General features: G+C 45.3%; 1 protein-coding gene across 1 annotated transcript; it reads left to right on the top strand.

The window, feature by feature from the left end:
- Positions 1-2,581: 2,581 nt before the first annotated feature.
- CBLN1 (cerebellin 1 precursor) lies at positions 2,582-8,309 on the top strand (the record flags this gene model as incomplete). Its single annotated transcript, XM_083370656.1, has 3 exons — positions 2,582-2,836; positions 3,490-3,609; positions 8,112-8,309. 3 exons carry the CDS (start codon positions 2,582-2,584, stop codon positions 8,307-8,309), a joined length of 573 nt encoding a protein of 190 aa, XP_083226782.1.
- Positions 8,310-9,972: the final 1,663 nt, after the last annotated feature.

Genomic DNA, 9,972 nt, shown 5'->3' with positions numbered 1-9,972 from the left:
GTTCCAGGACTTCTAGAACCAAATAATTATTGGCCTTTTAACGCTTTTCTCTCAACAAGAGAAAGCAAGAGATTAAAAAAGGTGAAGTTGTTTATTTTGGAGTTTCACAATGTAGGAGGACCAGTTACAATGTCACTAAGTGTCACTCCAAAGTAAACAGAATATGCTTCGGCTGCTCCACCATAGTTCAATGTGGCTGCGATTTTTCACGTACCAATGCAATCCAATGCATGTTTGTTATAAGTAAAGTCTCAAAGTCTTTATACAAATGTCAAGTCAAGAATGTAGAGATATGTGTAGGATGACATCAAGAGACCCCTTCTCCCCTTGAATATACTGATGATTAGCAGAGTCACGTGCAAAATTGTGGATAAAGTTCAGTGTCAATGAGCTCACAACACTTCCAGAATTAATTTTCCTCCCCATCCTGCCCTCTTTCTGTATAATTCAGCTGCATCAGGGTTAAACTTAAACCTCGGTTTACCTTACAGCTCCTTCTCCTGCATATTGATATAGTAGCAAAGACGGATAAAATTTGACTATGCAACTGGCTGGTTTTTCAGGGATATTTCTGGATATATTCATCACTTGATGGCTGAGATGAATGTACTATTCCCTGAATGTACTATTAATACAAACCTGGCTCTAATCCTTTAAATAGCCAGTTTGGACCCAAGAGACACCTGCATCCCTATACATTTTTTTAAATGCAGAAGGGGCATCTGTACGATGTTTAACAATGATGTCACAACACCTGAAGTGATTGTCTAGAAGAGTTTCTGGTGACCCTATCAGGCCATTCATATTTCTCAAAACTTCATTCCTCGCCTCGAGATTACATTATTTAAGGAAGTTTTCTCTCTCTCTTTTGCATTACGCAGGGCTGGCCCAGTCGCATCCTATAAACTATAACATCCCATCCTTTACATTCCCTTTCCCCTTCCCTGATCCATTCCTGTCTCAGATCAACTGGGAAAAGCAGCTGTGCCCTTGGGAAACCAGGCTCCAAGTTGACCTAAGATCTGAACCTCAAGCTGCCTACAGGATGAAGAACTCAAAACAATGAAAGCAAAAGAGGAACCCCGATCACACATTTGATGTGGGGGAGTGGGGTTTACCGATAGTCCTTTTCTCTGGGGATCAGGAGACCTAGATTCCAAACCTGTCAGGAGAGGTGGTTCTACTCCAGCACTTCCAGAAGAGCCAAGGTTCCTAAAGATAACCCAGAAGTTTGGATGATGGCCTACACGATTTTTCCTCTCAAGGGACACCCCCCCCCCCCCCACACACACACACACACACACGCACTTTCTATCTCACCAGACCCAGAACCAACGCCCTCAATTCCCTCCCCAGCTGAAGACTTTCAGTCCACACACACTCCCCTTCACCCCACTTCCTTCTCGCTCAGCTAAGTTACTCCGGACCTCTGAACTTGCCCGAGGGACAAGGAGGGACCGCAGGGATGACCTCTCCCTCTGCCACCCAGGCGACCCGCCCTCCCAAGGGTGGGATGCCTGTTTCCTGAGAGCGCATCCCTTCCGCCTCCGCGCAGAGGCCTCCCGCAACCTAAGAGGAAGCTGAGCGGGTCCCCGATCCCTCGCGGGATCTCTGCGCAGCATCCCCAGCCCACCCCCGTCCTGTCCCCAAAGCGCGCAGGCACCCGGAGAGGCTGGCCCAGGATCCCACCCCACCCTCTTGGCGCCCCTCCGCCCGCTCCTTACCTGCCACGGCCCCACGGAAGACCCCACGGAAGACCCCCCCGCCCGGGCCCCCCTTCAGGTGGGCGAAGCGCGGCCGGGCGCCCCGATCTCCCGGCGCCACGGCGCTGCGCCTTCTTCGCCTCTCCTCCTCTCCACCTGCTCTCTCCACCACCTAATCGCAGGACGCACAAAAAGCCTCCCCCGTCGGGGAGAGCGGACGGGGGGGGGGGCCGGAGACGGACCGGGACCCCATTGGTTGTCGGCGAGCGCGCCGGCCGCCCATTGGGCGCGGGGGGGGGGCCGGGGCGGGGCGGGGCCGGCGCTGACGAAGGGCTGGGGCTGGCAAGGGAGAGGCGAGGTGGGCAGAGGCGCGCCGCGGCGGCTTTTGTGTGCTCGGGCGGGCGGTGGGCAGCGGTCGGGCCAGAGCTGCGGCAGAGAGCCAGCCAGCCAGCCGGCCGGCCGGGCGGGCACCGAGCGGAGCCAGCGGGGCAGGGGCAAAGCCGGTGGGCACCGTCGCAGGCACCGGCGTGGCGGGGAGGGCACCGTCGGCGGGGGTCCCGCTGCTTTTGCCCTCTTGCTGACCGAGCGGCTCGCTCTCGGCTGCTGCTTGCCCTCCGCACTATGCCTCGGAGCGCTCCGCTTGCGCCTTGCCGGGGGCCGCGGGCGCTACTCTCCGCACCTCGAGGGGCGTCGCGGGCCGTGCTGGCGGACTAGAGGCGAGGCCGGGGCAGCGCAGGAAGCCAGCCTTAAGCCGGGAAGAGCGGAGCAGCGGGCTTCAGCCAGCCGTCTGGACCCCCGCCCGTCCCTTCGGAGAAGCCCGCCAGCCGCTGGACGAGCCGGCCGAAAGGCGAAGGGGAGTCGGAGGCGGCGGCGGCGCGATGCTGGCCCTAGAGCTGCTGAGCCTGGCTTGGCTAGCCGGCGTGGTGGCGGGGCAGAACGAGACGGAGCCCATCATCCTGGAAGGCAAGTGTCTGGTGGTGTGCGACTCCAACCCGGCCTCCGATCCGACCGGCACGGCGCTGGGCATCTCGGTGCGGTCGGGCAGCGCCAAGGTGGCCTTCTCGGCCATCCGCAGCACCAACCACGAGCCGTCGGAGATGAGCAACCGCACCATGATCATTTACTTCGACCAGGTAGGAAACCCGCCCCCCCCCACTACCCGGGCAGGGGGGATTTAAGGGGAGTTGGGGAGAGGGGGGGAAACCGGGGAGGAGGTTTTTTTTGGCGGGGGGTTTGGAGAGGGGAGGGGGCACTTAGGAATTGAAGAGGGAAGGGGGAGATGCCTTCAAAGGACTCTTCCTTCCTCTCTGCCACCTTCACACCCCCCCCCCTACTTTCAGGTCTCCTGAAGACTCCCCGAGATTAGAGGGGAGCAGAGGGGGTAGGTAGTCAGTCGTCAGTCATAAAGTCCGATTTCTCGATGGAATTTGAATTCTGGAAGAGGCAACCAGCTAGCTGGGACTACAGAAGCCCCTCCACTCCCAGAAGCAGGACCCATGGACATACGTTGGGGAGGAAGAGCCCTGGGCCAGGAGGAGTCACCTAACCTTGGTTTAGTGTCTCCCTGTTCAGGGAAGAGGGTGGGGCCGTGAAAAGGGAGAGATGAGGATGGAGTCTCACCTTCGGAGTGGACAGCTCCCAGCGGAAGGAAACTGAAAGAAAGAAGGCTGGATATTTCCAGAGAAATGACCTTTTAAGAGAAGCTTTGATCCTCACCTAGGCAATATTCCCAGTCCCCTTTTCTCTTTCGTTACCCCATTCTCCGTTTCTCCCCTCCATCCCGTAGGTGCTGGTCAACATTGGGCTCAACTTTGACTCCGAACGCAGCACTTTCATCGCACCCCGAAAGGGCATCTACAGCTTTAATTTCCACGTGGTCAAGGTGTACAACAGGCAAACCATCCAGGTGAGGCTGCATGGCTTACTTCACCAAGGAACTTTCCCTTTTTGCCCTGGGTGGGGGAAACGCAGCCCCCTCCCCAATTTATGCGAATGAATGAAAGTGACCAACTATTTTTTACTCCTCTGGTGAGGAATCGACACCCTTGAATTAAGTTAAGCGGGCCTTTCCGAGTCAACCTGCCTAGCTCCAGGGCCGCAGGATGAATGGGAGGAGGTGTGTTTGCAGACATTTCTGTGCGAGTATTTAGATGTCGAGGCATTCGTGAGTATTTAGATGTTGAGGCATTCGTGAGTGCGTGTCATATCCATCACCTGCTCAGGGCAGAAATCCTGTGCCAGAAACCATCCAGCAAAAGGGCCTTGCTGATTTCCCTGTATGGCATATCCATTCTCGTGTGGGGATTTGGGGTTGTTTTGCAGATTTTGAAATTCAGGTCCATGTAAAACACAATGAAGATCGTTGATTGGGTTTTTCATTGCAGAATTATACTATACGGCCAAGATTTATAGAGGTGGCTTATGGATACAAATAAGATTTAGAGAGAGAGAGAGAGAGAGATTTAGTGTATATACATAACGAATGGACAATATAGACTCATACAGTATATTTTCCCATGTACCTGGCCGAGAATAATGCAATGGTGAAGAAAAAGTGGAGGGCCCTGGAAGGCTGTAGTTTAATCCTACTCTTCATTTTAAAGCTTTCTTGGAACCGGTTACTTTCGTGCTTAAGCTGGCTGCAGTGGAAATGAAAATGAAGAGTGAGCTACCCTATTATTTATCATTAGGTATAAATCTGTCTGGTTCCTCAGATAAGTTTTTGTCTAGCTTCCCATCATTCTGGATCTGAAAACAGTTGCCAAAAGCTCTTCTCCCTAGATGGAGGCTTTCTGATTTCTAGAAAAATGGTGTTGGCTGTTCTTCTCCTTTCCATAGACAGTCTTCATGTCTCCAGTATTTTGTGCTATGACCCAGGCATTTACTTAAAAAAAAAACAAAAAAACTTCCCACTCTATATAGTTGGTTTTTCTTCCAAGAACACATCTTTAATAAGGAGGCAGAATGTTAACTCTGTGCTCCCTTACTAATATGCATCCATGAAGGGAAGCCAAATTGTTTTTTTTTTCTTTTTTCTTTTTTCTTTTTCTCTTCTCTTCTTTTCTCTTCTTCTTAACATTCCTTTAAATTTTTTCCTAGGAAGAAATTAAGTTTAATTAAGTGTGATTAAGTTGATTATTATTATTATTATTATTATTATTATTATTATTATTATTATTATTATTATTAATTGAATTTCTATACCGCCCTTCTCCCGAAGGACTCAGGGCGGTGTACAGGGTAGTAAAAGCTTTGTACTCACAAAAAGCATAAAATTTGATAGCATGGTAAAACCAGTATGTAGAGTAAAAGGAGGGAGGTCATTTTTAAAGTTAAGTGTGGACAAAACCATCAGCCCCAGTCAGGTCTTCTTATAAGTCTGCTGTATTAATTTCAATGAGCAGAAGTTCTGGTTTTATTTTTGAAAATACTGCACTGCCGAATAGATAAATATATTCTAGATTTATGGATAGAAAAGGACTGCCTGGCTGATTGAATTTCATCTTGAAGACATTTGTCATTCAACAGTCACAATCCTATTTCTTGTCATTGATACGTCCATTGTTCTCGAAGGCTCTTTCACCCACTGTCTGCTGTCCTCATAGGGGGGATAAGCATTGTGTTTAGTCCTTTAGTTTTGCTGTTGTAAAGACAAGCACCACTTCTTGGAAGCTACTTACAGCTTTTCTTACACATGCTTGCTCCCTTAATGGACTATCAGACAAATAACTGGGGAAAGCTATCTTATCAATGGAAACTATGTTTCATGAAGATACTGTTTTTTCAGACCAACATGAAATGCTGCAAAATACTATTCGAGTTTTTAAAAACTCTTTACTAAGCAAAATGACAAACATCTGGAAGAGGGGAAAAAAAAACATGATAGTAAATTTTGAAGCCTGGCTTGCATCCAATTATCATTTTGCAAAGAAAGTTGGAACAGCCACTGACAAAACACGGGTCTCTCAGGCACAGAAATAATGCTAGACTCCCCCAGAATTTGCTGATGGTAGAAGAGCATAAACAGCATACTCCCCAACCCTTCAGCCTTTCATGAGGAGCATTTGTCTGTATAATTGGGACCTAATTAAAAGTTGCATTCTTCAAAGTGAGAAAAGATCAGCAGTGCCTGTGTTCACACAACCTGCAGTTCAATACTCAGTGGGCAAACCTGGGTCAGCTTTAACCTTGGTTTTCTTTCGTTCTCATTTTGGTTTCTTCTTGGTTGGGCGACATTAGCGTTTTTTAAAAAAATCAGTCTGATTAGTTAAGTTATGCTTCAGTGTATCTTGTCCCTCTATCTGTTAATTCTGTAACCAAGTTGAATGGATTGTGAAAGTGTAAGTTGGGTTGGTTGATGTGATAGTAACAGCTAAAGAACCTCAATCAACACATCCCAATCTAATCTAATCTAATCTAATTTATTCTAATCTAGTGTAGTTAGTCTAATCATCTATATTAATCAAATCTAAGGTACATGCCCCCCAATAACTTTGGAACTTTCAACTATACCTCCCCACAAAAAAATTGAGATTTTTTAGAATCTCAAGCTATGGAGAACCTAGATCCATTGACTGTCTTCCAGGTCATAGTGGGACTTCCTGAATCTTTGAGATAGAGTCTTTTTCTTTCTCTATAAATTCTAAATTTGAGGGTAAAACTTCATGTCTGAAAATTGGCATGTAAAGTGTCTAGTCCTGTATAGGTTTGCTCAGAAACCATTCTGTTAAACTGAGTCAGATTTAAGCCCACCTGTGCAGCCCGGGTGGACCATAAATACAATTTCTATCTTTTTCTACCCATAAGGTGCAAATGTATATTTTTTTAAGAGCAGGTCTTGATTTCTGCTTTAGGAAGCCATAGCTCAGTTCTTCAAAAAAGAAAAAAAAGGAGAAATTGTTATATATATATAATTGGGCAATAATGATTGTGGATTTTATTAAGCCTTCACCTACCTTTTGTTTATAATTTAAGGACTGTGCACATGTGTGTAGAAAGAAGGGGAGCGGATTTTTTAAAAAAGCATAGAAAGAATGAGATGAGAAAAAGGAAGATTGCATTTATGGGAATCTTTAATTACTGGCCATGGAAGATTTTGCTAGGCAGGTACTGTATGCAAAGTGTTGAATTTCTAACATTCCTCTGGAAGAATACTGTAATCTCTGTTGGACCATGTTGCCTTTATCAAGGTTTCAACATTTTTGCTGGTCCACAAAAGAATAAGTGTTGTTATCCCACTCCCTGGCCCCAGAGACACTGCCTGGAACAAATCTATTATTGCATCTCCCTTGTCTCACATTTGAAGATTTAACACAGGAGACAAAGCACCCAGATTTCCTGAAAGAAAAGCACTATTTTAGAATACAGAATAGTAGCTGACTATATATTCCATGCTGGAATTTCAGCCGTGATCCACATGCATCCAATTTGAGGACACCGCTCGTATCACTTACAGACCTCATTATTTCCTCTTCTCCTTGAGATGCCTAAAAAAATAAATCAGATCTATATTTTTTTTCTCTCTTCTTATCTGATTGTCTAACTCCATACAAGGCTGAGTTGAGAAGCTGGGGCTTAAAAAGATAATTACAGTAGTGTTAAAGGGGCTTTGAAAGGTAATTACAGTAGTGTTAAAGCCAAAAAAAAATTCCTTATGCTCTTGGATCTTTTGTTATTGGACGTAAATTTGATTTGGCAGCAGAAATGATGATAGATGGAGAATAGATAGATAGATAGATAGATAGATAGATAGATAGATAGATAGATAGATAGATAGATAGATATGATGGAAGGGAGGGAGGGAGGGAGGGCGGGAGATTATGTCTAGTACTCATTGCTAAAAACTGCAGAGAGGGACATTTTCATACTGTCCAAATCTCTTAAGCCAGCTATACCTCTCTTTCTTGCATTTCTTTTTTCTTCTGCCTCTGTAAAGATCTTTATTCCATGAGTTTCCTTATGTGTTTTAAGATTTCAAAACCAGCAAAGTCCATCTTTCCATAGCACGAATTTAGCAAAGCTAACAATGCAACTGTTTTTGTTCAGATAATTGCTTAAAGGGCAGGTCTACCAACAGTCCCCATGTCCTGGTACCCTTTGAACACAGGGGGACTGGCTTATGAGTAAATTGGTAGCCAGCTGTACTTATATTCTTTCCAGTGCTCCAGCTGCAATATTCATAATCGAAGGAGCAGCTAATGGTGTCTATGAAGACTCCCCGAGTGATCTCTTTTCCTGGATGCTTTTAGCTAAAAATGTTTTTCCAACACACACACACACACACACACCACCACCACCGTCTTCCGTGCATGCAGGCATGCATCTATCCGGTAGAGTCTTCCTTTGTTTCCTTCGTTTTTTCCCTTTCACTGATGGAGAGATGCGCTTGTCTTCTGCCTTTGCTTCCAGGTGAGCTTAATGCTCAACGGGTGGCCGGTGATTTCTGCCTTTGCGGGGGACCAAGACGTCACACGGGAAGCTGCCAGCAACGGGGTCCTGATCCAGATGGAGAAAGGAGACCGCGCCTATTTAAAACTGGAGCGAGGAAATTTGATGGGGGGCTGGAAGTATTCCACTTTCTCAGGATTTCTAGTTTTTCCTCTTTAAATGACTCGCTGACTGAAGGAGTAATCAATTCAGCCAGGAGTAAGCTTGAGATTTGCTTGCCGATTCCAACCCCTGAATTGAATGAACTTGGAAATTGCACATGCCTGGATAAGATTTACCTATTGCAGAAGTTTAAAACTCTGACTGAGGTCTTGTGCAATTGCTTGGAAGATCTCGGTAACAACCCGGACAGCCGTCGGGGAGATGCTCGCTGTGGACATCCTTCAATAACATCGCTCTCTTTTCTTTGCAAACAGTATTCGTGTCTTCTACATTTATCTGGTGATGTTGTATCCATCAATTCCTCACTTTCAATGTGTCCTTTGACCTTTGCAGTCTTCCCGCTCCCACAATCTGGGGTTTTTTTAAGTTTATTTTACACAACTCTCGTACAATCTGGGCTTGTTTTTAATCTATCTATCTATAATCTATCTATCTATCTATCTATCTATCTATCTATCTATCTATCTATCTACATATTTTTTACTGTCTCCCTGAGTTTAAAGAAAAAAATATTTTTTGAATATATGGTGCCATGGTAAGCAACGTAATGCAAACCTTGAGTGCTAGCAAGCAGACAAGAATACATGCACACACACGCACATACACACACACGTGCATGCATATATACATGTATGTATTTATGTATGTATGTAACTATAATGTAGGTAAATTCCTTAACTAGTCTGCCCTATTGCTGTGGAAATTGGAGTGAATGTGAAGTTTACCATCTGTTTGATGGTTGGTTCTTTCTCCCTCTAGTTAACATTTGGCTCAGCTGCAGAAAATAGACCAAACCTTTCCTAATTCATCTCAAAGACAAATTGCGACTATTGACCATTTAACCTCTTTTAATGGCCTTTTCATTTCATTGTTTTTTTCCCCGCTTTCATGAGAAACCTGGCCCGGTTAATGCAATTGTAGCCAAACCTAGAAAGAAAGAAAAAAAAAATTACAAGAAAAAAACTACAACAGGCCAGAATAAATGAATACATCAGCAAGACACCACAGTGTGCGTTGGGAGTGCAGAAGACCCAACCCAAGACTTCATCGTGGGAGAAATCCTAGTTTCTTGGGAAGACTGATTGAAACAAAGTGAAAAAGTTCAAGGACTAGCAGTGTAAAGACTTCCATTTAACTGTGTTTGATCTCTGGCTTTGTTCTGTCTCTTCCCATTATTTTATGTGGTGTTTTTTCAAGAATGGGAGAGGAGGGAATGGGTGGGGTGAGAAAATTGGTCAATCTTAGAGACTGTATTTTCAATTTGCAAATATGGCTGGACTGATTAAGTCCTAAAGGGGGGGGGGAGATGAGGGAGAGACTCCTGTCTTCCCTTAAGCGGTCACAGCTGACAAATTTGCCCTCTGTATCCTGTATTATAGCATATAATCTCTCTGTCAAATCCCATTTTCTACAGCTGTCTTATTAAAAAAAAGAAGAACAAAGCAAACCTTACGTGATAGACCTAAAATGCTAGTGTTCATTAATTGCTAGTATTATTTTTGTTTAAAGTATCTCAAAGATGTAAATGCTATAATTTTGCAGCACTCTAGAGAAAATAACTACTTTTATTATCAAGGTGCAGTTAAGATAAACACTTTGGATTGTATTCGAATCATAATGTGAAATAAAAACCAGTGGAATCAATCAATCAATAAACTGA

Source organism: Vipera ursinii (genome assembly GCF_947247035.1).
Source record: "Vipera ursinii genome assembly, chromosome: 10".
NCBI lineage: Eukaryota > Metazoa > Chordata > Lepidosauria > Squamata > Viperidae > Vipera > Vipera ursinii.
The sequence above is the reverse complement of the archived record's forward strand: the minus strand, read 5'-3'. Positions and strand labels throughout refer to the sequence as shown.